This window comes from Diabrotica undecimpunctata, chromosome 10 (genome assembly GCF_040954645.1).
Source record: "Diabrotica undecimpunctata isolate CICGRU chromosome 10, icDiaUnde3, whole genome shotgun sequence".
NCBI classification, from domain to species: Eukaryota; Metazoa; Arthropoda; class Insecta; order Coleoptera; family Chrysomelidae; genus Diabrotica; species Diabrotica undecimpunctata.
In genome coordinates this window covers 19497787-19524720 of record NC_092812.1, presented here as the reverse complement: position 1 = coordinate 19524720, position 26934 = coordinate 19497787, and the positions used below count along the sequence as shown (strand labels likewise).

The 26934-nt window shown below is 38.2% G+C and overlaps 2 protein-coding genes across 4 annotated transcripts in view; both read right to left on the bottom strand.

The window, feature by feature from the left end:
• Positions 1–341: 341 nt before the first annotated feature.
• LOC140451642 (uncharacterized) lies at positions 342–674 on the bottom strand. Its single transcript, XM_072545486.1, has one exon. The coding sequence runs from the start codon at positions 672–674 to the stop codon at positions 342–344; it is 333 nt and encodes a 110-aa protein (XP_072401587.1).
• Positions 675–9979: 9305 nt separating this feature from the next.
• The window catches only part of LOC140452302 (SLIT-ROBO Rho GTPase-activating protein 1-like), a 266666-nt gene continuing 249711 nt past the window's right edge, over positions 9980–26934 (bottom strand). For 2 of the 3 annotated variants that reach the window (XM_072546471.1, XM_072546470.1), the window contains one exon: positions 9980–16899. In XM_072546471.1, coding sequence (XP_072402572.1) covers positions 16604–16899 — 296 coding nt within the window. In that variant the 3' untranslated portion in view covers positions 9980–16603. The remainder of the gene's footprint in view (positions 16900–26934) is intronic. The other variant, XM_072546469.1, reaches the window with a different exon arrangement.

Sequence of the window (26934 nt, the reverse complement as noted above, 5' to 3'; positions counted from 1 at the left end):
ATTTTTTTTTTTCAATCAGTTGCTTTAATAAAGTCAGAGCAGGACTTGCAACTTAATGTAGAGTCATATGTCGCCATGTTACCAATCCAACGGTAACTTTACCATCCTATTTGTAAACACGACATAATGTAAACTAAACTTCACATATTAATTTTTAAAGGGTTTTTACCCTCATATTTAGTGGCTACATTCATGTAATATATTGACACTGATGATGGAATACTTATTCCGAAAACGTTTTGTCTTTTTAACATAGCCCGACGGGGTTTTTTATATACCTTTGTATAAAGGATTTTATTGGAAAATTTTTTATTATATGGTATACAGCCAACTACAGGAACTTAGTTTCCTTGTGGAAGTCTCTTTCGTACTGTTTCAACTGAAATGTCAATACCTGTAGTCTGCAAAAGTTGCCTTTGGAGCTCCGGATGAGAAGAGGTTGGATTTCTTCTAGCTATTTGACCTAAAAACCGGTGTTGTCGATCACTAGTTACTCTACGACTTTGTCTAGGCCTGTTCTTGAGTATACCCAATTCTAAAAATCTTGCATATGTTTTTGAAACAACGCTCTGCGAGACGTGTAGGGTAGCTGAAATTTGCCTTTGTGACATTCCCTGCTCAACAAGAGCAACAATTCTTCCCCTCTGAACATCTGACAAACCTACGTAGGGCATATTACCTTTTTTGAACACAAACTTAACTTTACTCTGACGTCTCGGTTTTACAACTTGACAAAAATAATAAAATTTTTCAATGTGTACTTGATCAAATTTTATCAATTATGAATCGTATTTCCAACAAAAACCTTTATCTATTATCTGCAAAAAAGTTGTCATACATTTCTTATTATTAGTAAGAAATACTGGGTGATTCCATATAAGTTTGGTTGTGTGTACGTTGTGTTTTGATTGTATACCATACGATAAATAAAAATAAATAGACCTGACACCATGTATTATTATGTTTACTGTGAACATGTACATAAAGACACACACATACGTTTTATATTTTATTTGTGCTCGTGGCAACGTTTAACTTTTTATAACCTAGTCAACCCGTTGACTGACTGATCGACATACCTGCCTTCACTGCTAGTGCTGCCAACCTAAACTATATCATACACTTTCCATCTCACAAAGCACTAGAATTTATTAAAACTACGTTTTTTAGGATCGATGAAATAAAACAATAGTTTTTATGTATGTCGTTTATTACTGTGATGATTACATGTGTACATAGGTACTTGTAATTTGAATATCATTTCATTATTAATGTTTCAATATGAGGATACTGGATTTTTGGATTTAACAATTAATTTATACAGGGTGTCCTCTTACAGTAAGCCGATGGTAGAAACTTTCAGTAAATTATATAATAACAATTTGTAAAATAATCAATCATAGAAAGAATAGATTTAAAACTAAGAATTCTTACAAATATATTATTTTTGAGTAAGCTTTATAAAAATCAATATTATTCGTTATAGTGTAATAATTATCTTACTAAGAATAAAAAATACAATTGAAAACGTGTAAAGATTTCTTATACTCTAAAGCTGAAAAGGTCATTGGGAAGCAAATGGTACGTCATGAAAATCAACAAAATATAGATAAGAAGGGAAAGCTAGAGAAAGGAGAATAGGGATAGGTAGTTAGAGAAGAGCGATATTAAGATATGCGAAAATATTGATAGTACTGGATTATTTTCAATTAATTTATATAATACGAAGGTACATGACTACGTTGTTACATTTTATAGTATACCTAGTATTAAAGTATCTTATTAAATGGACACCCTGTATAATATACATATGTAGATATAATATTAAAAATCACATCAGCTAATCTCAAAAGAGATATTGAAATAAACATTAAATATGAATTTATATGTATATAAAAAGATAAAAACAATAAAAAATTAAATGTTTGAGTAAATATATCACAACATTGAGATATTTCCAATTGGTAATATTTAAACATTCTAATATCATAAATAACACCTATTGGAATATTTTAGATAATATAGAGGTTCTGTTCGATCATCAACTAAGAGTAAATAGTCCTGTTACTTATTTATATGCGTTACATATATACAATTTTCTTTAACAAAGGATCAAAGTATTCTGTATTTGTAATCTAACTGTTCCACACTGAATATCCGCAGTAGCGTGTTTGAAAACAAAGTAGTGTTATAAAAGCTTAATTTGTTCCCTGTATCAAAATCCGTAATTTTAACGATTTAGTTCGGCTCATCGTGGTTTACCTTGGGGAACGCTAAATGAAGTATCATATCAGATAACCATTGCGATATCCTGGCAACCTACACACCCCAAGCACAATGCATAGACAAACCAAAGGCTCTTTACCAAACTTTTTTTCCCTTATATATGTTAATTACTACAAAAACTACTACATTATGAAAAAATACCAAAGTATGAAATTGACGTAGTAGCCATACAGAAAACCCATCATGAAAACGAAGATCAGTTGTACCATAGAGGCAAAATAGAGGGATACGACGTACTAGGCGCAACATGCCACCATGCATATAGGATAGCAACATGTATAGAGAATGCACACTTGTGCTCCTCTTCAACTCTGGATAAAATACACATTGCGACATTGATAAAATACGCGAAGTATTACTTATAAACCACTTGGCTACTAACGTTATCGAACCCTACCCTACACCCAGGCGTTTATTTTGGTGACTTTAATTCCCATTACACTCAATGGTAATATAAAACAAACAATAATAACGCACTTAAACTGGTTGAGTAGATGGATGAGCATAAGTTATAGCTCATATCTGATGCTAAAGTGCGGGACTCTTTCAGGTTGACTGCTTGGAAACAAAAATGTTCTTTCAAACTTTTGTTTTAATCAGCACCACGATATACATGCAACCGTGCAGCATTTACAAAAGAAAAATGCCTATGTTGTATCACTCCTAAAGCACACTATGTAAGGTTTGTCAGCGCTGTTAACACGCTGTATGCGCAGCATAACCAAGAAGCATATAACCAGGAATATCGAAAATAATATATCCTCGGATGGAATGATGATAGCGAACATCTTTATCAGAAGTTCCTTAAAAAAGAATATCAAGAAATTGATAATGAACCATTTGTCGAATCGTTGCGACTTCAAAATATCTAGTCGACAAGCGTGGACCCTTCTTCCAAAACAAGGGTACCGCAATACAGGGTGTCCAGAAACTCTACTGACAAACGAAGACTAGAGATTCCTTATATAATTTTAAGACAATTTAATCCAATTCACCTAGTCCGAAAATGCTTCCTAAGGGATGTACAGTTCTTTGTTGATTTTTTTAAGCTCTTCTCTCTATTCGGATTGCCGAATATAGGCCTCTCCTAATTCTCTCCATTCATCTCTGTTATTTGTAAGACGTTTCCACATTGGTCCTGCAGTTCTTTTAATATCGTCGCTCCAACGCATTTGCGGTCTTCCTCGTGGTCTTTTGGCTTCATATGGCCGCCAATTCCCGATTTCTTTATTCCATCGGCCATCCTTAAGACGTTGCTTATGTCCAGCCCATTTCCATTTAAGTTTAGCTGCCTATTCGACAGCATATTTTACTTTTGTTCTATTACGAATGTCTTCATTGGGTTTACGGTCTTTGAGTGAGATACCCAGCATCTGTCGTTCCATAGCTCTCTGAGTTTTTCTGATCTTCTCCATGTTTATTTTAGTGAATGTCCAGGTTTGAGCTCCATATGTAAGTACAGGTAGGATACAGGAATTAAATACTTTGATTCGCAGTCGTTGAGGTATATTTTTATTTTTAAGTACGTATGAGAGTCTTCCGAATGCTGCCCATCCCATTTTTACACGTCTGCTTATTTCGGTAGTCTGATTTTCTTTGCTTACATTTGTTTGACATTTTGACCCAGATATGTATATTCCTCTATTCTATCTCTGTCCCTTGGATGTTTATCATAGGTTTGTTATCTTTGTTTGACATTAGTTTAGTTTTGCTAAAATTCATTTTCAGTCCTTTTTTAGGAATTTTGTGTGTAGCTCCTCAATCATCGTATTCAGTGCATTACACGTGTCGGCTATTAGTACTACATCATCTGCGTATCTAAGATGGTTCAAGTATCTTCTGTTAATACAGATTCCCTTATTTTCCCAGTCTATTGACTTAGATATCTTCTAGGGCAGCTGTAAATAATTTTGGAGATATTGTGTCTCCTTGTCTTACGCCTCGGTTGATTTTTACTGGTCTTATTATCCATTACCACACGTCACTATTATTTCAGGTTGTTCGTAAATGTTATGTATTAATATTCTGTACCTGGAGTCGATACGGTTGTTGACTAATGCTTCTTCTATTGGCCACAGTTCTATGCTATTGTTGTGAATTTATTAATTGTTATGTCTTTAATTTATAATGTCTTTACTAATTTATTATATTGTTCCTACTTTAATTTATTAAAAGGCACGATAATTTATATAAGTTTATTTCTCACTAAATAATACACATAATTTATTTAGGCGAGCGTAACATAAATATCGCGAGCGCGAATCTTCTTTATTAACTGTTCCTTCCAAATCAAATGTCCTTTATATATGCCATTGCCTTTACGCTAGAATCATCGAACAGCCTTCTCGATTTGCGGCGAAATTATAACGGTAAGGCAAACGGGTATTTTTTACATCGGCTCGACCGTTTCTGGAAGGTCCATTCAGGTAAATTTCTGCCGGCTAATAGAATACTCTCGTAAAAATCTAAAAACAGAACACATTAGTCATAATATTTACGGTTATTTTAGGCCAGGATAATTATCGTAACATTGCCCCCCTCTTAAAAGATGGTTCCTCCTGGAACCTTGTCGGGACTGAAACCGGAACTGTATGCTGGTATCGGCAACTGGACCCTCTTTTACAACTTCCAGTTGTATAAAAATGACAAGGGACGGTTTTCTCTCCGCACCAGTAACTATGCGGATTGCAACAGACTAACACCTGGACTTCGGTGTCTTTAAAGATCTCCTCCACCATATTTCGGATAACCCTCCAATCTAATTGGCGGCACTCCAACTTTGGCATGGCTAACTTTTGCACGTCGGACTCTAGTACGTGCTCTCTCAATTGAAGTAAGGCTTCCCACACATCTCGGTAGGTAGGTTGGTCACTTGCAGTGTCTTTTGTTACCAGGTAGAAAAGGTAACGTGATGCATCTTGGAGTTTCAAGGTTTTACCGGGAGCTGGCACCTGGCATTGAAGTTCTGCAACTCGACCAAACTTCCTTCGAAAGACGGATGCCAACCCTGGTGCGTCTTTGATACTGGCCGGGATGGTAAGGGCCAGCGAGTAGTCATCGGGGAGCGCGAGTAGATCTTGCTTTTCTTCAGTGGTAACACCATGTCTTGCTTTACCGGTACCTCCATAGGCACCCATGAATTCCTCAAACGTGAGGTCAGACACGTCTTGGACTTGGTTTACTTCCACTTCTTCATCTACGTCGTGGTCACCTTCGAAAGACGCCAGCCGGTTATGGTGTACTATCATCGGCTTTCCCCTCGGAATCTTGCTTATTCGGTAGATGACATCGTTGATCTTCTCCATGATGAGGTATGGACCTTCCCAAAACTGCTGCAATTTGGGAGAACAACCTTTTCGCTTCTTGGGATTATACAGCCATACTTTGTCGTTCTTCTTAAAGCAACCCTTTTCGGCTTGTGTATCGTACCGTTTCTTCATTCGGTCGCTAGCGATCTGAAGGTGGGAACGGACCAACTCATGTACATCGTCCATTCTTCTTCGTAATTCGATCACATAATCTTCACCTGCTACATCTTCTCCAGGTCGACACCCAAATTCTAGATCACAAGGTAGTCGCATTTCGCGTCCGAATAGGACTCTGGCTGGTGTCTGGCCCGTTGATTCGTTAACAGCAGATCTGTAGGCCATTGTGAAGAACGGAAGGTATTGGTCCCAGTCTCGCTGATGATCGGACACCATCTTTGTCAAATACTTGCCAACTGTCCTATTCATTCGTTCTACCATACCATCCGATTGCGGATGATACGCGGTAGTTCTTGTTTTCTTCATGCCTAGTCTATCACATATTCCTTGGAATAGATCACTTTCAAAGTTCCTGCCTTGGTCACTATGGATCTCCAAAGGCACTCCAAATCGGCTGATATATTCTTGGATCAACTTATCTGCAACGGTGGCGGCCTTCTGGTCTGGAAGTGCGTAAATCTCGACCCACTTAGTGAAGTAATCCATTACTACCAACATGTACTTGCCCCCATTTTCAGTTTCTGGAAATGGCCCTGCAATGTCCAAAGCTATTCTTTCAAACGGGCTTCCAACATTATATTGTCTCATAGGAGCTCTCCTTTTCCGGTGAGGCCCGTTACTCGTAGCACAAATAGTACATTTCTTACACCAGTCTTTTACGTCGTCGGAACTGTTCATCCAATAAAACCGTTCTCGAATTCGCTGAAGGGTTTTCCTTACACCAAAATGCCCTCCCGATGGACTGTCGTGTAACTGACGAAGTACTTCGGCTATTCTGCTCTTTGGGATCACCAACTGTCTTCTTTTCTCTGAACCGTCATCATTTTCCAGGACTCGTTTGAGCAAGCCATCTTCGATGATAAATGAGTCCCACTGGGCCCAATACGTCTTAACTACTGAGCATAGGTTTGATATTTCCTGCCAAAGTGGTCGACGGTTTTCCTCTTTCCATTTTCGGATTTTCAGTATAACTGGATCTCTCTCTTGTTCTGCCCTTATCTTAGTAGGCGTCCAGTCGTCGTTGACAATCGTCGTTCTTAGCACTGCTGCTTCCTTGGATTCCGTTTTGTTGCAGTGGGAACACTCTGCTGGGCATGGCCTTCTGGAAAGAGAATCAGCGTTTCTGTGGCTAACTCCGGCCCGGTGCTCAATCTTAAAATCGTATTCTTGGAGTCGTTCGATCCACCTGGCTATCTGACCCTCTGGATTCTTAAACTGCATCAACCACTTAAGGGCGGCATGGTCGGTTCGGATTAGAAACTTTCTGCCATAGAGGTATTGATAGAAGTGCTCTACTGATTTAACTACTGCTAGAAGTTCTCTTCTCGTGACGCAATAATTCCGCTCAGGTTTTGAAAGAACTTTACTAAAATATCCGAGGACTCGTTCCTGTCCTCCTTGAATCTGAGACAGCACTCCTCCAATTCCCACATTACTTGCATCCGTATCTAAGATGAACTCTCCTTCTGGCAGTGGATACCCTAAAATTGGTGCTGTTATTAGATGTTTTTTTAAGGTCTCAAAGGCATTTTGGCAGTCTGTATCCCAGCGGTATTCTCTTGCTTCCTCTGTAAGTCGCGTTAATGGCTTAGCGATATCTGCAAACTTCTTAATAAACCTCCGGTAGTAAGTACATAGTCCAAGAAAACTTCTCACTTGATGTTTGTCAGTTGGTTTTGGCCATTCCTTAATGGAATCGATTTTTCCCTTATCCACGGCCACTCCTTCTTTACTGACTATATGACCCAGATAATTGACTTTACCTTGAAATAGCTGGCACTTCTTGGGGTTTAGCATCAATTGGGCAGCTTTAAGTCGATTAAAAACGTTTTCTAAATTCCTCAAATGATCTTCGAATGTCTCCCCCAAGACGATTATGTCATCTAAATAAACCAGGCATGTTTTCCAAGATAACCCTCTCAACACATTTTCCATAAGCCTCTCAAATGTCGCAGGAGCATTACAAAGTCCAAATGGCATAACGTTGAATTGCCACAATCCAGATCCTGTGGTGAAGGCTGTCTTTTCTTTATCGACTGGGTCCATTTCTACCTGCCAGTATCCAGACTTCAAATCTAAAGTAGAAAACAATTTACTTCCAGCCAATGTGTCCAATGTGTCATCGATCCGAGGCAGAGGATAACTATCTTTCTTGGTAACGTTGTTCAGCAAACGGTAATCCACACAGAACCTCGTCGTTCCGTCTTTCTTCTTAACCAGGACCACCGGAGAGACCCATGGGCTCGTAGAAGGTTCTATCACCCCGTCTTTCTTCATTTCCTGAACAATCGTTTCAGCTTCCTCTCTCTTCGCCTGTGGTAATCGTCGAGCTGTTTGACGAATTGGCTTAGCATTACCAGTATCAATTTTATGCTTAACAACGGTAGTTCTTCCCGTCTTTCCTCCTTTCGGTACGAAAATATCACGATACTGCCGCAGAAATTCCCTTAATTTCCTTTTCTCCATCTGATTTAGAGACTGTCCTGCAACTGCAACCATTTGGTCGAATTTGTCGTTGGAATTATCAGATGTTGTCGCCTGACGGATTATGGATGTCACAGGTACACAAGTTCCTACTTTTGTCTCTTTCTTTATGGTCACTGGGTAGTCGTTGACATTGATAAGTCTCACAGGAATTTCTTTAGCCGAAGTCACCAATTCCTTTCCAATTATGATTCCACGGCCAACCTCATCGTCGTGGTTCCAAGGCTCCATCATAACAGGTCTCCCTTCGTCCACAATTCCCTGTAGCCGCGCTACTATGATCGTTTCGCTTCTCGCAGGCACGACTGTATCTTCTGTAATGGCTGCTTGCACAGTGTTGTCATTATGTGGATGGAGAAATACCTCCTCGTTGCCAACTTTGATTACCTTATTCTTAAAATCCAATTGGAATCCATGCATATTCATTACGTCCATTCCTAATATAACATCCTCTTCGATGTCAGCAACTATAACAGTATGGACGAACTTTTCTGCTCCAATTCCCAATTGTACCTGGATTTCTCCATGAATGTTGGCATTTTCACCTGTAGCGGTCCGAAGTCGCAACCTCGTTGGTAACAGTTTCTTACGGCTGTTTATAACTGTTGGACGTATAATGGTTCTGGTCGCTCCGGTATCCACCAACAACGTATGTCTTTTACCATTTATTTCTCCATCTACATATACACTATCTTCACGACATTTCAAAGAAGCTATTAGTATGAGAGGGTCTTTGGAAAAGTTTTGGGTCGAAGCTGCCCCCCTAAGGCTGACCCGTTCTAGTTTTCCTGATGGTGAGTTTCTTGATTTGCGTCGTACCTAGGGTGTTTACAGGAGCTTCGTACGTGTCCTATTTCGCCACAATTCCAGCATCTGATGGTCTTCGTTTTCTTATATGTCATGCTTTTCATCATATTAACGAGCTGGTCAAGTTTATCTTCATCTCCTTCCTCTTTTACAGTCCTAACTTTACTGTACCCGCCAGAGGCCTGCGTAGCTGACTCGTATTCGAGGGCGGCGGATAAGACATCAACCAGCGTCTTGTGACGAGCTAATCGTAGTGTTCTCTGCATTTCATGATCACGAAGACCATCAATAAACGTTTGAACGGCCAATTTTTCCATCATGTCTTCGGGAGCTGTTGGATAAGCATATCGTACTAATCTGGCAATATCTACCTCATATTCTTGAAGAGCCTCATCTTTCTTCTGTCTACGATTTTTAAGCTGCGACTGATATACATGCTCCAAATGTTCGTGGCCATATCGCATATTTAACCTCTTCTTCAGTTGTTCGAAATCATCGGTCTCCTCTACTGCTATGGTCTGAAGCACATCTAAGGCATCTCCTCGAAGAGCGATAGTCAGGTTTATAGCCTTTTCTTTTTCAGACCATCCATTCGCTCTTGCAGCTGATTCGAACTGTTTCATGTAGTTGTTCCATGACGATTTTCCGTCGAAAGTTGGGACTTTGACATGCACAGAACTTCCACTTCCTTCAAATTTCGGCCGTGTTTCCAACTTACATTTCGTCTCGTCTTCTTTTATCTCTACTCTAATTGGATTGTTTCCTCTCTCTGCTGTCCCTGTTTCCTCCATCTTCCTTTCCATCTCTTTCCATATCTTTTCTTCGAAGGCCAACATATCGGCAGCAACTTGGTTTTTTAACGAAGACACTCTATCGTCAAGAGCAGACATCTCAGAAGTGACTTTAGAGATGTTAGCAGAAACTTTGCTTTCCAGAGAAGAAATCTCGTTAGAAACTTTGCTTTCTAAAGAAGCGATGTCGCCGGAAACTTTCGAAATATCGCCAGAAACTTTGTTCTCTAATGATGCGATATCACCGGAAACTTTGTTCTCTAATGATGCGATGTCACCGGAAACTTTGGAAATCGACGAGAGGACAGCATCTTCAAATATATAAGTCTCTGGATCTAGTCCTTCTTCTAGCAAAGCGTTCTTTAGTCGTTGGACTAACTCAGCCTTTTTTCCGGTAGAAGCTAATTCTCTGTCTTCAAGATGTCTTCTTAAATTAGTCACTGTCAGCTCATAAATCGTAGCCATTTTCACAATTTATTTTATATCACACTTGTATTATTATTATAAGTCTAATTTATGTTCGATCTCACTCTGACACCATTTGTTGTGAATTTATTAATTGTTATGTCTTTAATTTATAATGTCTTTACTAATTTATTATATTGTTCCTACTTTAATTTATTAAAAGGCACGATAATTTATATAAGTTTATTTCTCACTAAATAATACACATAATTTATTTAGGCGAGCGTAACATAAATATCGCGAGCGCGAATCTTCTTTATTAACTGTTCCTTCCAAATCAAATGTCCTTTATATATGCCATTGCCTTTACGCTAGAATCATCGAACAGCCTTCTCGATTTGCGGCGAAATTATAACGGTAAGGCAAACGGGTATTTTTTACATCGGCTCGACCGTTTCTGGAAGGTCCATTCAGGTAAATTTCTGCCGGCTAATAGAATACTCTCGTAAAAATCTAAAAACAGAACACATTAGTCATAATATTTACGGTTATTTTAGGCCAGGATAATTATCGTAACACTATCAAAAGCTTTTTCATAATCTATAAAAGCCAGACATAATGGGAGATTGTATTCGTTAGTCTTCGTTATTAGGATTTTCAAAGTATATAGATGGTCACAGATGCTGTACCCTTTTCTAAATCCGGCTTGTTCTACTGGTTGATATCCGTCAAATTTAATTATTAACCTGTTTGTAATAATCTTTGTAAAGGTTTTGTAAAGTTGTGAAAGAAGTGAAATTGGTCTATAATTTTTCATCTCTGTGGTGTCTCCCTTTTTGTGTATGAGTATTGTTTTAGTAGAAAACAACAGAAAAATCCAGAAATTAGCGTTCGAAGACTATCTGCCATGTATTCACAATTTCAAAATCTTCCGTAGGAAATATGTTACACATCGAAAATTTATATCCTTTTAATTTTGTAAAGGTACAAGCACTGCTACAAAGAGATTATCCTGCTCGTGAACAATTTGCTAGATGGTAACAAAATCGGAAAAATCAAAATGAAGATTTTTTCAGATACATTTTGTTTTGCGACGAAGCTACATTCACAAAAAATGGAATTTTTAATGTACATAATGCACATTATTATTCGTACGTTGGTGACGATCTCCACGTTGCTCAAGAATTTAAGCATCAGCATTGGTTTAGCAGAAACGTTTGGATAGGAGTATTTGACGATAATCTACTTGGGCCTGTGGAATTGACAGCTCTTAATGTGGACCTGTGGAATTACTTACAATTCGTGCAAAATGTATATTCTACATAACGACTGTCCGGCCCAATTTAGCAGGAATGTATGAGACTTTCTTGATAATAACTACGAAGACCACTGTATTGGAAAAGCTTGTCCAGTTGTTTAACCAGTAAGATCGCCGGATTTGAATCCTTGCGATTATTGTGTTTGACAATACATGAAAGCATTTGTTTATTCCGTTGCGATACAAAATCGTGCACAGCTCTGGCTAAGGATACAATATACTTACAACTAATCTAGAAATAACTTTGATAGTTTTGCAAGAATTCGACGTTCTCTAAGCAAAAGGGTAAATTGTTCAAGATATGCTCGGCAAGCAATTTAAGAAGTGCAGATGATTGAGCAATAGCCACTCAATACTAATACTTTAAAGAAACCGAACTAACCTAACAGCTGATCTCGAAACCCTTGGAATATACTTTCAAAAATGAAGACTGCAACCAAATAGAAACAAAACTGACACATGTTGTTTTCATTTGAACAACAATATGGCAAAAAAAGAATCCGATGTGGCAATCGAAAACCAACGCCTTATCCACAATATATTTCCGAAGTATTTGGGTATCACATTAGATAGATCGTTGACATTCAAAGAACATCTAAAAAAACATTCCGGAACCAATATTCTCCATAAGCTATGTGACACTACTTGTAGATCTTCAGTCGAGACCCTACGAATATCTGTACTTGGTCTGGTCTTTTGAGCAGCTGACTATGCTACTCCCATCAGCATTGAAGTACAACTAAACAACACCATGTGAATTATCACCAGTACCATTAGGTTTATCCCGCTACCTGTTCTAAGCAATATCCTGCAACCTCCAATTCCGGGTGGATACAGACCTAACTGCCTTTGACCGCCAAACATTAAAGTCCAGACATACACACCTAGTAGAGGCCAAATAACTACCCGAAACAAGTTCGATGTTCCTATTGCCGCAGAAAGTATCTTCTGTCCAGAGTTTACACAAAACCCACTTGGTTTTGAATTATCCAAATAACATGGACACGTCTCAATAGTGTTCGCACAAACCATGGCAAATGTACAGAGTTCATAATCAAGTGCGGTAAGCTACTATCCCCCATTTGGATGTGAGGAGTGCCAACTCAACGCTTACGAAGAATCACGATGATTTCCTGTTGGCTATAAATGAAATTAATTATTATTTAAATAAGTTGGCTTTTTGTTTGAGATTCTTTACTTTTTATGTTGCCATTTTAAGATATCATCTTTTGTCATCGCGTACTTTTGTATTTTTAAAATAATTATTTATGGTCCCTGTATTACATAAAATATTGCAAATTTCAAGTGATGTATATTGTAAATTCGATCGATTTTACGTTATCTACAGTAACGTAATAATATCAAGCCCAGCTTTTCCTATGCCCTTATTAAATTCTTGGTCACAAATCAATTTTTTGGTTTAATTCGTACTATTTTTCAATCGTCCTTTATCAAAAAGAAAGTATTTTCATATATGCAACGTATATTATCTTAATTTAAATATCTTAGTTATTATTCGAACAGTTTTCGTTATAGAGTGTCGATATTTAAAGACTGGGGTACACCGGGGTAATCTGGCTGTAAAAGCGGTAATACGACATTTAGAGAATGGGTCAAAAGTATTTTAATAGGCAAAAATTGAGTATAAGTACTAATATCCAAAACGTGAAGAGCCGCAAAGATAAAATGTAGCCATCTCTATCTTTGTCTCTGTTTTTCATTTGATTCTGTCTTGTGCTATGTGAATCGTTTTATGAAGAAAATACCAAACTGTGTCTGTCTAATGTATTGGAGATTGCCAAATACGTATGCGGCTTTCCACTAATTCTTTTGTTAATAGTTTGTCATTCGATGTGAGCAAAGAATCATAAAAATAGTGGTGTATCGTTTTTTCCATATGTATTTGAACGTAATAGTTGTATCACAGACATCTTTGTACACCTTGAAAGAATACTGTAATCACCTTAAGATACAGGTGTGTTCATATCAGCTAAGAAAGACTGATTATAAAATGATGAATTTCAAAAAAGGCATACAAAGTTCGCGACTCTTCACTAATTTGGCGATCTTTACTTTTTTAATTATTTTCTATATTTAATCTAATCTCAAATTCCATTCTCATGTCCTCAAAAAATTCAAAATATACTTCGCTTATCCACTACTGTGCTAAATATCTTATTCACTCCTCAATAAATAGAAAAATACTGTTCAAAAACCAGTCATTTTGTAAAACAATACATCATTAGCACTAAATATTTTTTGTAAATATTGTCCGAATTCTTTCAGGGTTAAGTAAGTTAAAGTTTTCTAATTGAAGTCTTACTCTAAAAGCAAAATAGACATGTTTAATTTTAAGAGGCATTAGTTTACTTAGCTCGTTTTTAAACAGAATAATACAATGCAACTTATACAATTACTTTACTTATTAAAAAAAAAAATTACATTAAGTAAGCACACGCTTTTAAAACGATCTATCCCTCTGTCTGGATTTGTATTCTATCTTCTGGCGATCTTAGCTGGCAAAATCCGGAACTCTTACGCAGACATCTTGACCGGCATATAACATCCAGCATTAAAGAAATATCTTTCTCTTCACAGTACAAGCCAACTAGGAAGAACCGTAGCTGACGTTACGCGCCGTTGGTTCTTCCTATACTCCTATACTATAACAATTTTCAACTGAAAACTACGGCTTCGAAATTGAGAGTAGCAGAGAGACGAATGGAACGGTCTATGCTGGGAGTGACGTTGCCGGACCGAATAAGAAACGAAGATCTGCGAAGAAGGACGAGTATTGCTGATGCTGTGGAACGCATAGCGGAACTGAAATGGAACTGGGCAGGCCATGGATGCTCTAGCGGGTCCAAGTAACGTACAAAGAAAGCGAAAGTTTATGTCGCTAGAAGAAAAGCATATTGCCAGTAGAGTTTATGAAAATTTAAAAAATACACTTCGTACAGTGGAAGCTGTCGCTCAGTGTTCATTTTGAACGAGAGTATCTGTGTCGACGGATATAAAAAAATAATTACCACCACAAAAGCATCTTATGGTGGTAGAAAAAATTGAATTGGACGAGTACCAGAAATGCTAGTCACACAGTATCTAAGATCTGGCAAGATACTACTGTAACGAGTTATCGTCAAGCATTTGTGGACGGTTGATCAACAGGGTTACGAGGACCAACGGGTAAAAGGCAACGAGTGATTATCGTCCATATACGTAGAAAGAGTGGCTTTTTAGACGATTTTTTGAACGCTTTGAATTCCTTCTTTCACGTCGAGTCAAGCCAAATTCGGTAATAGTGATGGATGACGCTTCTTATCACAGCCAATTAGTAGAACATCTGCCAACTATGGCCACCATGGTAATGGTTTGGATAAAAAGGGATTCCATTTTCCGAGGTCATGGTTAAGGCTGAGCTAATGTGTCATTAGACAGCATCGTGACAGATATCGCCAGCATGTTGTATATACAATGGCTCGTATTAAAGGCATCACCATTTTGAGACTTCCTCCTTACCATTGTGACTTAAACCTGATAGAATTGATCTGGGCTCAAGTAAAGTGTTACGTAGTTTGTGAAAACGTGACATAAAATTTCAGATGTCCGACGTTTGTTGAAACTCGCAATGGAACGGATACGGAAACAAGATTGGGCTAATGCCGTAGGCCATGTGATCAAGGAAGAGAAAATATGGAGATTGAACGGGATGGTAGACATTGTTTTCGACAAAATAATAATAGACTTAAATGTGACTGGGGATTCCTCTTCCGGCGAGTCGCTGGATTCAGAAAATTCATAAGCATAACATAATTATTTCTTTGCTTTGTAGTTCTCCTTCTATATCAAGATACCCGTCAAAACACACATGATAATTTAATAATTATATCGGTCTTAGATTTAATTTTTACTTAATAACTTATGTGTTTAAATAAATAATTAAATATTATTTTGGTACGCCTCTGCAAAGTTGATAAGGGGAATATCGGTTGGTCGCTTTAAGTACAATGTTGCCAATGAATCTCCTTCAGTTGGAAATTGTTATATTATAGCTGGCGATTACTGTAACAAACGGTCAATAAATTGTGCTCTGATCCAGCAAGCTACAACATTAACGTACTGATAAGTATTGAATTTAAAAGAGCGGGATTTATTCGGTGCCAGACAAATATTTAAAAAATTTCATGTGTGTGTACCTATTCATTTTTTATTAGCAACTGACTTCTTTTTGGCCCTTAAAACAAACTATACATAACAGCTGTAAGGTATTCAAGTGAGCTCAAATGACATAATCCCATACCCAGCCAAAAGCGATTATACCGGTATCTAAAAGTAATTGTCTTGGATCTTGCCAGTCTTCGTCTTCGAGCTCACAGTTTATGAGATTCTCTTTCCTAAGTTTTTTAAGATGTTATATTCTCTCATGTAAAGCTGTTTTATCCCACATCTAAAAATTTATCCAATATCTGGTTAGGAGTAAAGACAAATTATAAAATAACTTCTCTATTTGGCATTTTGGTTTCCAGATCCGTAACTGTTTCAAAACATTTTTTAATAGAGAAATTTAAATCTAAAATTAAAAAAAAATGTATTTTGAAATCGACATTGGTTGTTTATTAAAACCAAATATTTTCCCATGTAACAAGCATTTCATTATCATTTTAAGTGACCTATAATATGTTAGGTATGTTTCACCATCATTATCATTTTACTGATAGGGGAGAGTGGCCCACCTTGAGACGCGTACACCATGAGACAGTCGCAATAATCTTTAAATTACGCACTAGAAATGGCATTCTGTCCTACAGAGTATTCGCCGTTAAGGGCCTAGGCACAAAATGTCGCTTGTCAAAATTTTCAATGTGTTCAATGTTTTGAAAATAAATAAAAGAATAAAAACGATCTTAAGCAAACATTTACCCTTAAAAATAACTCACTAGGTAGTAAGCACCCAATAAAAAAATCACAAAAATCGTGCATAAAAAAAATGTAATTAACAAATACCGCTCTTTAAAAAATATATAGAACTATGTTGGAAGATCGGGTGGGTCTTTGCACATCATTTCGATGGACACCGACCTCAGTGGCATCGAAAATACAGGTTTTTTGAGCACCATCGGTTTCGATTCTCCAGTAGGCTTAAATGTTGATGTCATGGTCATATTTGGCTCCAGCGTGGCGTACTTCCTTTCTGTCATGGGACTCGTTATGGTGACATACTCATCAGCTTCAGTAACGTGATTTTTCTTGTTCTTTTTCAACGTGCACTGGTTTTGTTTGGCGAAGGTCTCAGCTGCGGTCTGCATGTCTGGACTGTCGGCACCTAAAGCAGAAACTCGTTTACTAAAAAACCTATTTTAGATCAAATTAGATAAACAAAAAAACAATTTATTAAGATTTCTCCTCGACCATGGCATGAAGGTAACTAAAAAATTAAAGAGGAAGAAACCATTTTTTAAATACTAAAGTAAATTCAACTTCGAGCAGGGGACAGAATAAACACAAGTCACCGCGTCATATTTGAGTCTGCAAGTGACGAACGCCTTGCTATTGGCCATAAATTATCGAGCTATCTAAGTCATGCCGGTTGGCCTAACAAGCACGCACTTCGTTTTTCCGCTCCGTCGTCTGTCGAATGAAGAGTCACAGTAGTTATTGTGCAAAACTGATTTTTGGTTTGTTGATTTGTTAATCGTTAGGTCGTGTGTTGATAGTTTAAAGCATTTTTTTACGAACTTATTTATTTATAGCCAATACAAAAGTTTTCCCTACTTTAAAATAATTCCTGTAAGTATAATAAAGTCTAAGATACGATATAAGATCGATCTGCACCGGTCTGTTTAATAAATAAAAAATATTTGATGTAATGTAGTATGTTAAAAGTTATAAAAAACAAGGTAGGTCCGGTATAATTTTGTCCTGACTATAATTATCGTTTTCGAGTTATAACCAATTTAAAACTGAAAAGAACGAAAGATGACGATTTTCAAGGCCCAAAAACATATTTAAAAAATATCATTTTTGAAATTATGAAGTACCTAAATTTAAGATCAAACCTTATTCAATCAGTTTCAGGTACCTTCCTCATTAACAAATAAAAAAATATATTTTAGAACAAAACATGGCAAAAGTTCTTATCAGAACCTGATAGAAGAAGGTTTAAACTTGAATTTATGTACTGAACCATTACAAAAATAATATTTTTACTTGTTTTTTTGAGCCTTAAAAATCATGAGTTTTCGTTTTTTAGTATTAAATTGTTTATAACTCGAAAACGATCAACATAATAGAAAAATTACAAAAGGTCTTTTATGTTTCGAATGATCCAAAAAATCTAAAATAATATCTGCTCGGGTCGAAATTTTTATCCATTAAACAGATCGATGCAGGTCAACTTTATATTGGATCCTCTACTATAAGAGTAAATTTTGAAAATGCACATTTTGTTATTTTAGTTGGAAAAAGTAGATAAAGTTGGAGTCTGTTCGAAAAGTGTCTTCAATGTCATTAAAGCATATAAAAGTACCCACATATTATCAGCACATAAAACAAATCAAAATCGTTCAAAATCAAGAGATGCTGTAAATGATTTTGATAAGTCAGCTATAAGAACAAAGGTTCATCAATATTTCTTCTGTAATGAAGTTCCTTCAATTGACAAAGTCCTAAGAGATGTAAATAATGATAATGACTTAGCAAATTTTATGAGAACCACGTTTTGCAAACGCTTACAAAAATTAAATTTTAAATTTCAAAGACGTGAAAGAGACAGTTTGCTACCCGACAGAAATGAAATTGTGCTATGACGAAGAGATTATCTGCAAAAGATAAGACAATATAGAGCTGAAAATAGAACAATTTATTACTTAGATGAAACATGGATAAATGCTGGCCATACAAAATCAAAAGTTTGGGTGGATGCTTCTGTGACTTCTGTAAGACGTGCATTTTTGGATGGGCTGTCGACAGGCTTCAAAAATCCTTTAGGTAATTCAAATTAAAATGAACTTTGAATTTTTTTATTATTATCTTTAATATCACCTTTAGGAAAAGGTAACTGTGGGCTTTTGAATCGAGCAAAAGTGGAGACTACATACCATGAGGAGATGGATGGGAAGTCATTTGAAGAGAGCTTGTATGCGAGCAAGTCAAGAATTATGTTGCTGCCAATAACACATTGAAATTTGCCGACTTTAAAAATTTGTTCCATGAAGCTATATCTGCTGTAACCATGAAAAAATGGAAAAACTGCGTCAGCCATGTAAATGAAGAATTAGAACCAAAAATGTAAAGTTAGACAATTTAATTGAAGCCCAAATGTCATCATCATTAATGTTATTAACATTAATGATGACAGCAGTACATCAGATTCTGAAAGTTAATAACGCAAATACGGTAATTTTATAAATTTTCTTTTTTCTTGATCTTGTAAATCATTTTCCGGCCAATCAACTCCGCCTCCGGTAAGTACTGGGTGGATTGAGTAGCTCAGTAAATGCCGGTGCCGGTCCCAAGCCCGGATAAAGGAGGAGGGTTGAGACGATGGACTAGCAACTCATCCCTTATCAAAGAAATAAATGCTAAAACTTTTGATCAAAAGCCTCGGAATACAAAGGATGGATCAAAACAAAGACGACTAATGCAATGGAAAAGGAAAATAATATTGGCTACATGGAATGTAGCCAATGTAATTAGAACCAAACAAGCAGAAGTATTCAAAGAATTAGCGGAAAGAAAAATAGATATATGTATTCTCACCGAGACCAAGAAAAAGGGAAAAGGAAATGAAGGGATAGGAGAATATATACATATCTACAGTGGAGTGAGTAAAGATAACAGAGCTAAGAGAGTAGTCTCCATTGCCATTCGAAAAAATCTTAAAACAATATTAAATCGTGGACTGAAGTAAATGAACAACTGCTAATACTGGAAATGAAAACGAATGGGCACAACATCGTAATTGTAGTGAAGTAGTGAAAAGTAAAAATGAGATGTGGGATCGAAGATGTGCAGAGGTGGGTGGAACAAGAATTGGGCAAGCGTGGAAGGTGATAAAGTCTCTCCGGAGGGAAGGAAAGGAAAAATCTAACTTACAGTTAATAGATCTGAAACAGTGGAAACACCGTTACGAGGTATTACTGACAGAGGATAGATGTAAATTCCAAGAGATCGAAATGGAAGAAATATCCGAACATACACAAATAATTGAGATAACAACCGGATAGGCTGGATTGAGATAAGCAATGCCCTCAAAAGATTGAAAAACGGTAAAGCAGCAGGACCTGGAGACATCCCAATTGAGTTGGTAAAGTATGGACCAAAAATATTACATGAGAGTTGGTTCAACTAATTAACAAATGCTTAAAAGGACAAAATATCCCTGATGATTGGAATGTTGGATACATCAGCTCAATATTCAAGAAAGGGGAATAACTGTTATCAGATCAATGGGGAGATTGTACGGTTGAATAATAAAAGAAAGAATAGAATCGGAATACAAAGACATAGAAGAACAAAATGGATTTCGTGCAGGAAGATCGTGCACTGAAGGTATATTCGTTCTGCAGCAGGTAATCGAAAAACGGAAGACAAGGAATCTATCTACCCACCTATTGTTTGTAGATTTAGAGAAGGCATATGATACGGTAACTTTGAAAAAACTGTTTGAAACATTGACGAAGGTAGGTATCAGTAGAGAGTATGTGGATGTTATCGCAAATATATACAAAAATGCAAGAAGTGTCGTTAAAGAAGGAAACTTCTTTAAAAATAACAAATGGGCTTAAACAAGGATGTTGTCTATCTCCGACCTTATTTAAAATATATATTCAATTATCGCTAGAGCAGTGGAGGAAACAAGTATACGGAATGGGAATAGACATAGGCGAAGGTAAATGTATAACAACTTTATTTTTCGCAGATGATCAGGTAGTCGTAGCGAATGATGAGGAAGACATGGACTACATGTTTAGAAAACTAAAAAAAGAATATGAAAAATGGGGCCTCAATATGAATATGTCAAAGACAGAGTATCTTAAAATAGGAGATGAAGAAAAAAATCCAGAGTTAGAAATTAGAAACACAAAAACATGCAATGAATATAAACATCTCGGATCTATAATATCTAAAGAAGCCACTACCAAAAGAGACATCAAAAACAGAACGCAGCAGGGAAAAAAAGCTGCAAAACATACCAATTGGGACACCCTGTAAAGTGAACTACTCCACAAGACAAAATAGAACTATATTATTTTGGAATAATGAGATATGCAAGAGGCTAGTCGATGTATCCTCGAATTAAAACACCATACAATCCAGAGATGAAGAAACAACCTTAATTAATAGAGAATTGTTACGATAAATATCCTGGCCTAAAAAAATAACTGTAAAATATATGATGACTAATGCTAATATGTTTTAGATTTTACGAGAGGCTTCCATTTACCTGAATGACCTTCCAGAATGAGTTCGAACCGATGCGAGGGAAATCCAGTTTGCCTTTACCGTTTCGCCATCGAAGGTTTTAGACTTGTCGAGATAACGGCACTGGTATATAATAACGGAACTCTAATTGAAGGGGCAGTTAATAAAGAAGATTCGCGCTCGCGATATTGTTGTTACGCTCGCCTAAATAAATTATGTGTATTATTCGTTTAAATAAATTGATATAAATTATTGTGCCTTTTAATGAATTAAGATAAGAACAAGACATTATAAATTAAATAGACATTGAAATAAATATCACAACAAATGGTGCCAGAAGTGAGATCGAACATAAATTAGACTTAAAATAATAATACAAGTGAATATAAAATAAATTGTGAAAATGACGACGATTTATGAGCTGACAGTGACTAATTTAAGAAGACATCTAGAAGACAGAGAATTAGCTTCTACCGGAAAAAAGGCTGAGTTAGTCCAACGACTAAAGAACGCTTTGCTAGAAGAAGGACTAGATCCAGAGACTTATATATTTGAAGACAAACATGATGCTGTCCTCTCGTCGATCTCGAAAGTTTCTGGTGACATCGCATCATTAGAGAACAAAGTTTCCGGCGACATCGCTTCGTTGGAAGACAAAGTTTCTAACGAGATTTCTTCGCTGGAAAGCAAAGTCTCTGCTAACATCTCTTCAGAAATCTCTAAAGTCACTTCTGAGATGTCTGCCCTGGACGATAGAATATCTTCGTTAAAAAACCAAGTTGCTGCCGATATGTTGGCCTTCGAAGAAAAGATATGGAAAGAGATGGAAAAGAAGATGGAGGAAACAGGGACGGCAGAGAGAAGAAACAATCCAATTACAGTGGAGATAAAAGAAGACGAGACGAAATGTAAGTTGGAGACACGGCCGAAATTTGAAGGAAGTGGAGGTTCTATTCATGTTAAAGTCCCAACTTTCGACGGAAAATCATCATGGAACAACTACATGAAACAGTTCGAATCAGCCGCAAGAGCAAATGGATGGTCTGAAAAAGAAAAGGCGGTAAACCTGACTATCGCTCTTCGAGGAGATGCCTTAGATGTGCTTCAGACCATAGCCGTAGAGGAGACCGATGATTTCGAACAACTGAAGAAGAGGTTAAATATGCGATATGGCCACGAACATTTGGAGCATGTATATCAGTCACAGCTTAAAAATCGTAGACAGAAGAAAGATGAGGCTCTTCAAGAATATGAGGTAGATATTGCCAGATTAGTACGATATGCTTATCCAACAGCTCCCGAAGACATGATGAAAAAATTGGCCGTTCAAACGTTTATTGATGGTCTTCGTGATCATGAAATGCAGAGAACACTGCGATTAGCTCGTCACAAGACGCTGGTTGATGTCCTATCCGCCGCCCTCGAATACGAGTCAGCTACGCAGGCCTCTGGCGGGTACAGTAAAGTTAGGACTGTAAAAGAGGAAGGAGATGAAGATAAACTTGACCAGCTCTCGTTAATATGATGAAAATTATTACATGCAAGAAAACGAAGACCATAAAATCAAGAAACTCACCATCAGGAAAACCAGAACGAGTCGGCTTTAGGGGAGCAGCTTCGACCCGAAACTTTTCCAAAGACCCTCTTATACTAATAGCTTCTTTGAAATGTCGTGAAGATAGTGTATATGTAGATGGAGAAATAAATGGTAAAAGACATACGTTGTTGGTGGATACCGGAGCGACCAGAACCATTATACGCCCAACAGTTATAAACAGCCGTAAGAAACTATTACCAACGAGGTTGCGACTTCGGACCGCTACAGGTGAAAATGCCAACATTCATGGAGAAATCCAGGTACAATTGGGAGTTGGAGCAGAAAAGTTCGTCCATACTGTTATAGTTGCTGACATCGAAGAAGATGTTATATTAGGAATGGACGTAATGAATATGCATGGATTCCAATTGGATTTTAAGAATAAGGTAATCAAAGTTGGCAACGAGGAGGTATTTCTTCATCCACATAATGACAACACTGTGCAAGCAGCCATTACAGAAGATACAGTCGTGCCTGCGAGAAGCGAAACGATCATAGTAGCGCGGCTACAGGGAATTGTGGACGAAGGGAGACCTGTTATGATGGAGCCTTGGAACCACGACGATGAGGTTGGCCGTGGAATCATAATTGGAAAGGAATTGGTAACTTCGGCTAAAGAAATTCCTGTGAGACTTATCAATGTCAACGACTACCCAGTGACCATAAAGAAAGAGACAAAAGTAGGAACTTGTGTACCTGTGACATCCATAATCCGTCAGGCGACAACATCTGATAATTCCAACGATAAATTCGACCAAATGGTTGCAGTTGCAGGACAGTCTCTAAATCAGATGGAGAAAAGGAAATTAAGGGAATTTCTTCGACAGTACCGTGATATTTTCGTACCGAAAGGAGGAAAGACGGGAAGAACTACCGTTGTTAAGCATAAAATTGATACTGGTAATGCTAAGCCAATTCGTCAAACAGCTCGACGATTACCACAGGCGAAAAGAGAGGAAGCTGAAACGATTGTTCAGGAAATGAAGAAAGACGGGGTGATAGAACCTTCTACGAGCCCATGGGTCTCTCCGGTGGTCCTGGTTAAGAAGAAAGACGGAACGACGAGGTTCTGTGTGGATTACCGTTTGCTGAACAACGTTACCAAGAAAGATAGTTATCCTCTTCCTCGGATCGATGACACATTGGACACATTGGCTGGAAGTAAATTGTTTTCTACTTTGGATTTGAAGTCTGGATACTGGCAGGTAGAAATGGACCCAGTAGATAAAGAAAAGACAGCCTTCACCACAGGATCTGGATTGTGGCAATTCAACGTTATGCCATTTGGACTCTGTAATGCTCCTGCGACATTTGAGAGGCTGATGGAAAATGTGTTAAGAGGGTTATCTTGGAAAACATGCCTGGTTTATTTAGACGACATAATCGTCTTGGGGGAGACATTCGAAGATCATTTGAGAAATTTAGAAAACGTTTTTAATCGACTTAAAGCTGCCCAATTGATGCTAAACCCCAAGAAGTGCCAGCTATTTCAAGGTAAAGTGGTATCTGGGTCATATAGTCAGTAAAGAAGGAGTGGCCGTGGATAAAGGAAAAATCGATTCCATTAAGGAATGGCCAAAACCAACTGACAAACACCAAGTGAGAGGTTTTCTTGGACTATGTACTTACTACCGAAGGTTTATTAAGAAGTTTGCAGATATCGCTAAGCCATTAACGCGACTTACGGAGGAAGCAAGAGATTACCGCTGGGATACAGACTGCCAAAATGCCTTTGAGACCTTGAAAAAGCATTTAATAACAGCACCAATTTTAGGGTATCCACTGCCAGAAGGAGAGTTCATCTTAGATACAGATGCAAGTAATGTGGGAATTGGAGGAGTGCTGTCTCAGATTCAAGGAGGACAGGAACGAGTCCTCGGATATTTTAGTAAAGTTCTTTCAAAACCTGAGCGGAATTATTGCGTCACGAGAAGAGAACTTCTGGCAGTAGTGAAATCAGTAGAGCACTTCTATCAATACCTCTATGGAAGGAAGTTTTTAATCCGAACCGACCATGCCGCCCTTAAGTGGTTGATGCAGTTTAAGAATCCAAAAGGTCAGATAGCCAGGTGGATCGAACGACTCCAAGAATACGATTTTAAGATTGAGCACCGAGCCGGAGTTAGCCACAGAAACGCTGATTCTCTTTCCAGAAGGCCATGCCCAGCAGAGTGTTCCCACTGCAACAAAACGGAATCCAAGGAAGCAGCAGTGCTAAGAACGACGATTGTCAACGACGACTGGACGCCTACTAAGATAAGGGAAGAACAAGAGAGAGATCCAGTTATACAGAAAATCCGAAAATGGAAAGAGGAAAACCGTCGACCACCTTGGCAGGAAATATCAAACCTATGCTCAGTAGTTAAGACGTATTGGGCCCAGTGGGACTCATTTATCGTCGAAGATGGCTTGCTCAAACGAGTCCTGGAAAATGATGACGGTTCAGAGAAGAGAAGACAGTTGGTGATCCCAAAGAGCAGAATAGCCGAAGTACTTCGTCAGTTACACGACAGTCCATCGGGAGGGCATTTTGGTGTAAAGAAAACCCTTCAGCGAATTCGGGAACGGTTTTATTGGATGAACAGTTCCGACGATGTAAAAGACTGGTGTAAGAAATGTACTATTTGTGCCACGAGTAACGGGCCTTACCGAAAAAGGAGAGCTCCTATGAGACAATACAATGTTGGAAGCCCGTTTGAAAGAATAGCTTTGGACATCGCTGGGCCATTTCCAGAAAGTGAAAATGGAGGCAAGTACATGTTGGTAGTAATGGATTACTTTACTAAGTGGGTCGAGATTTACGCACTTCCCGACCAGAAGGCCGCCACCGTTGCAGATAAGTTGATCCAAGAATATATCAGCCGATTTGGAGTGCCTTTGGAGATACATAGTGACCAAGGCAGGAACTTCGAAAGCGATCTATTCCAAGGAATATGTGATAGACTAGGCATGAAGAAAACAAGAACTACCGCGTATCATCCGCAATCGGATGGTATGGTAGAACGAATGAATAGGACAGTTGGCAAGTATTTGGCAAAGATGGTGTCCGATCATCAGCGAGACTGGGACCAATACCTTCCGTTCTTCACAATGGCCTACAGATCTGCTGTTAACGAATCAACAGGCCAGACACCAGCCAAAGTCCTATTCGGACGCGAAATGCGACTACCTTGTGATCTCGAGTTTGGATGTCGACCTGGAGAAGATGTAGCAGGTGAAGATTATGTGATCGAATTACGAAGAAGAATGGACGATGTACATGAGTTAGTCCGTTCCCACCTTCAGATCGCTAGCGACCGAATGAAGAAACGGTACGATACACAAGCCGAAAAGGGTTGCTTTAAGAAGAACGACAAAGTATGGCTGTATAATCCCAAGAAGCGAAAAGGTTGTTCTCCCAAATTGCAGCAGTTTTGGGAAGGCCCATACCTAATTATGGAGAAGATCAACGATGTCATCTACCGAATAAGCAAGATTCCGAGGGGAAAGCCGATGATAGTACACCATAACCGGCTGGCGTCTTTCGAAGGTGACCACGACGTAGATGAAGAAGTGGAAGTAAACCAAGTCCAAGACGTGTCTGACCTCACGTTTGAGGAATTCATGGGTGCCTATGGAGGTACCGGTAAAGCAAGACATGGTGTTACCACTGAAGAAAAGCAAGATCTACTCGCGCTCCCCGATGACTACTCGCTGGCCCTTACCATCCCGGCCAGTATCAAAGACGCACCAGGGTTGGCATCCGTCTTTCGAAGGAAGTTTGGTCGAGTTGCAGAACTTCAATGCCAGGTGCCAGCTCCCGGTAAAACCTTGAAACTCCAAGATGCATCACGTTACCTTTTCTACCTGGTAACAAAAGACACTGCCCGTGACCAACCTACCTACCGAGATGTATGGGAAGCCTTACTTCAATTGAGAGAGCACGTACTAGAGTCCGACGTGCAAAAGTTAGCCATGCCAAAGTTGGAGTGCCGCCAATTAGATTGGAGGGTTATCCGAAATATGGTGGAGGAGATCTTCAAAGACACCGAAGTCCAGGTGTTCGTCTGTTGCAATCCGCATAGTTACTGGTGCGGAGAGAAAACCGTCCCTTGTCATTTTTATACAACTGGAAGTTGTAAAAGAGGGTCCAGTTGTCGATACCAGCATACAGTTCCGGTTCCAGTCCCGACAAGGTTCCAGGAGGAACCATCTTTTAAGAGGGGGGCAATGTTACGATAAATATCCTGGCCTAAAAAAATAACTGTAAAATATATGATGACTAATGCTAATATGTTTTAGATTTTACGAGAGGCTTCGATTTACCTGAATGACCTTCCAGAATGAGTTCGAACCGAT

What these genes read in the sequence shown, in the direction of transcription:
- LOC140451642 (XM_072545486.1), bottom strand. Translation starts at nt 674, where the DNA reads ATGCCCTACGTAGGTTTGTCAGATGTTCAGAGGGGAAGAATTGTTGCT.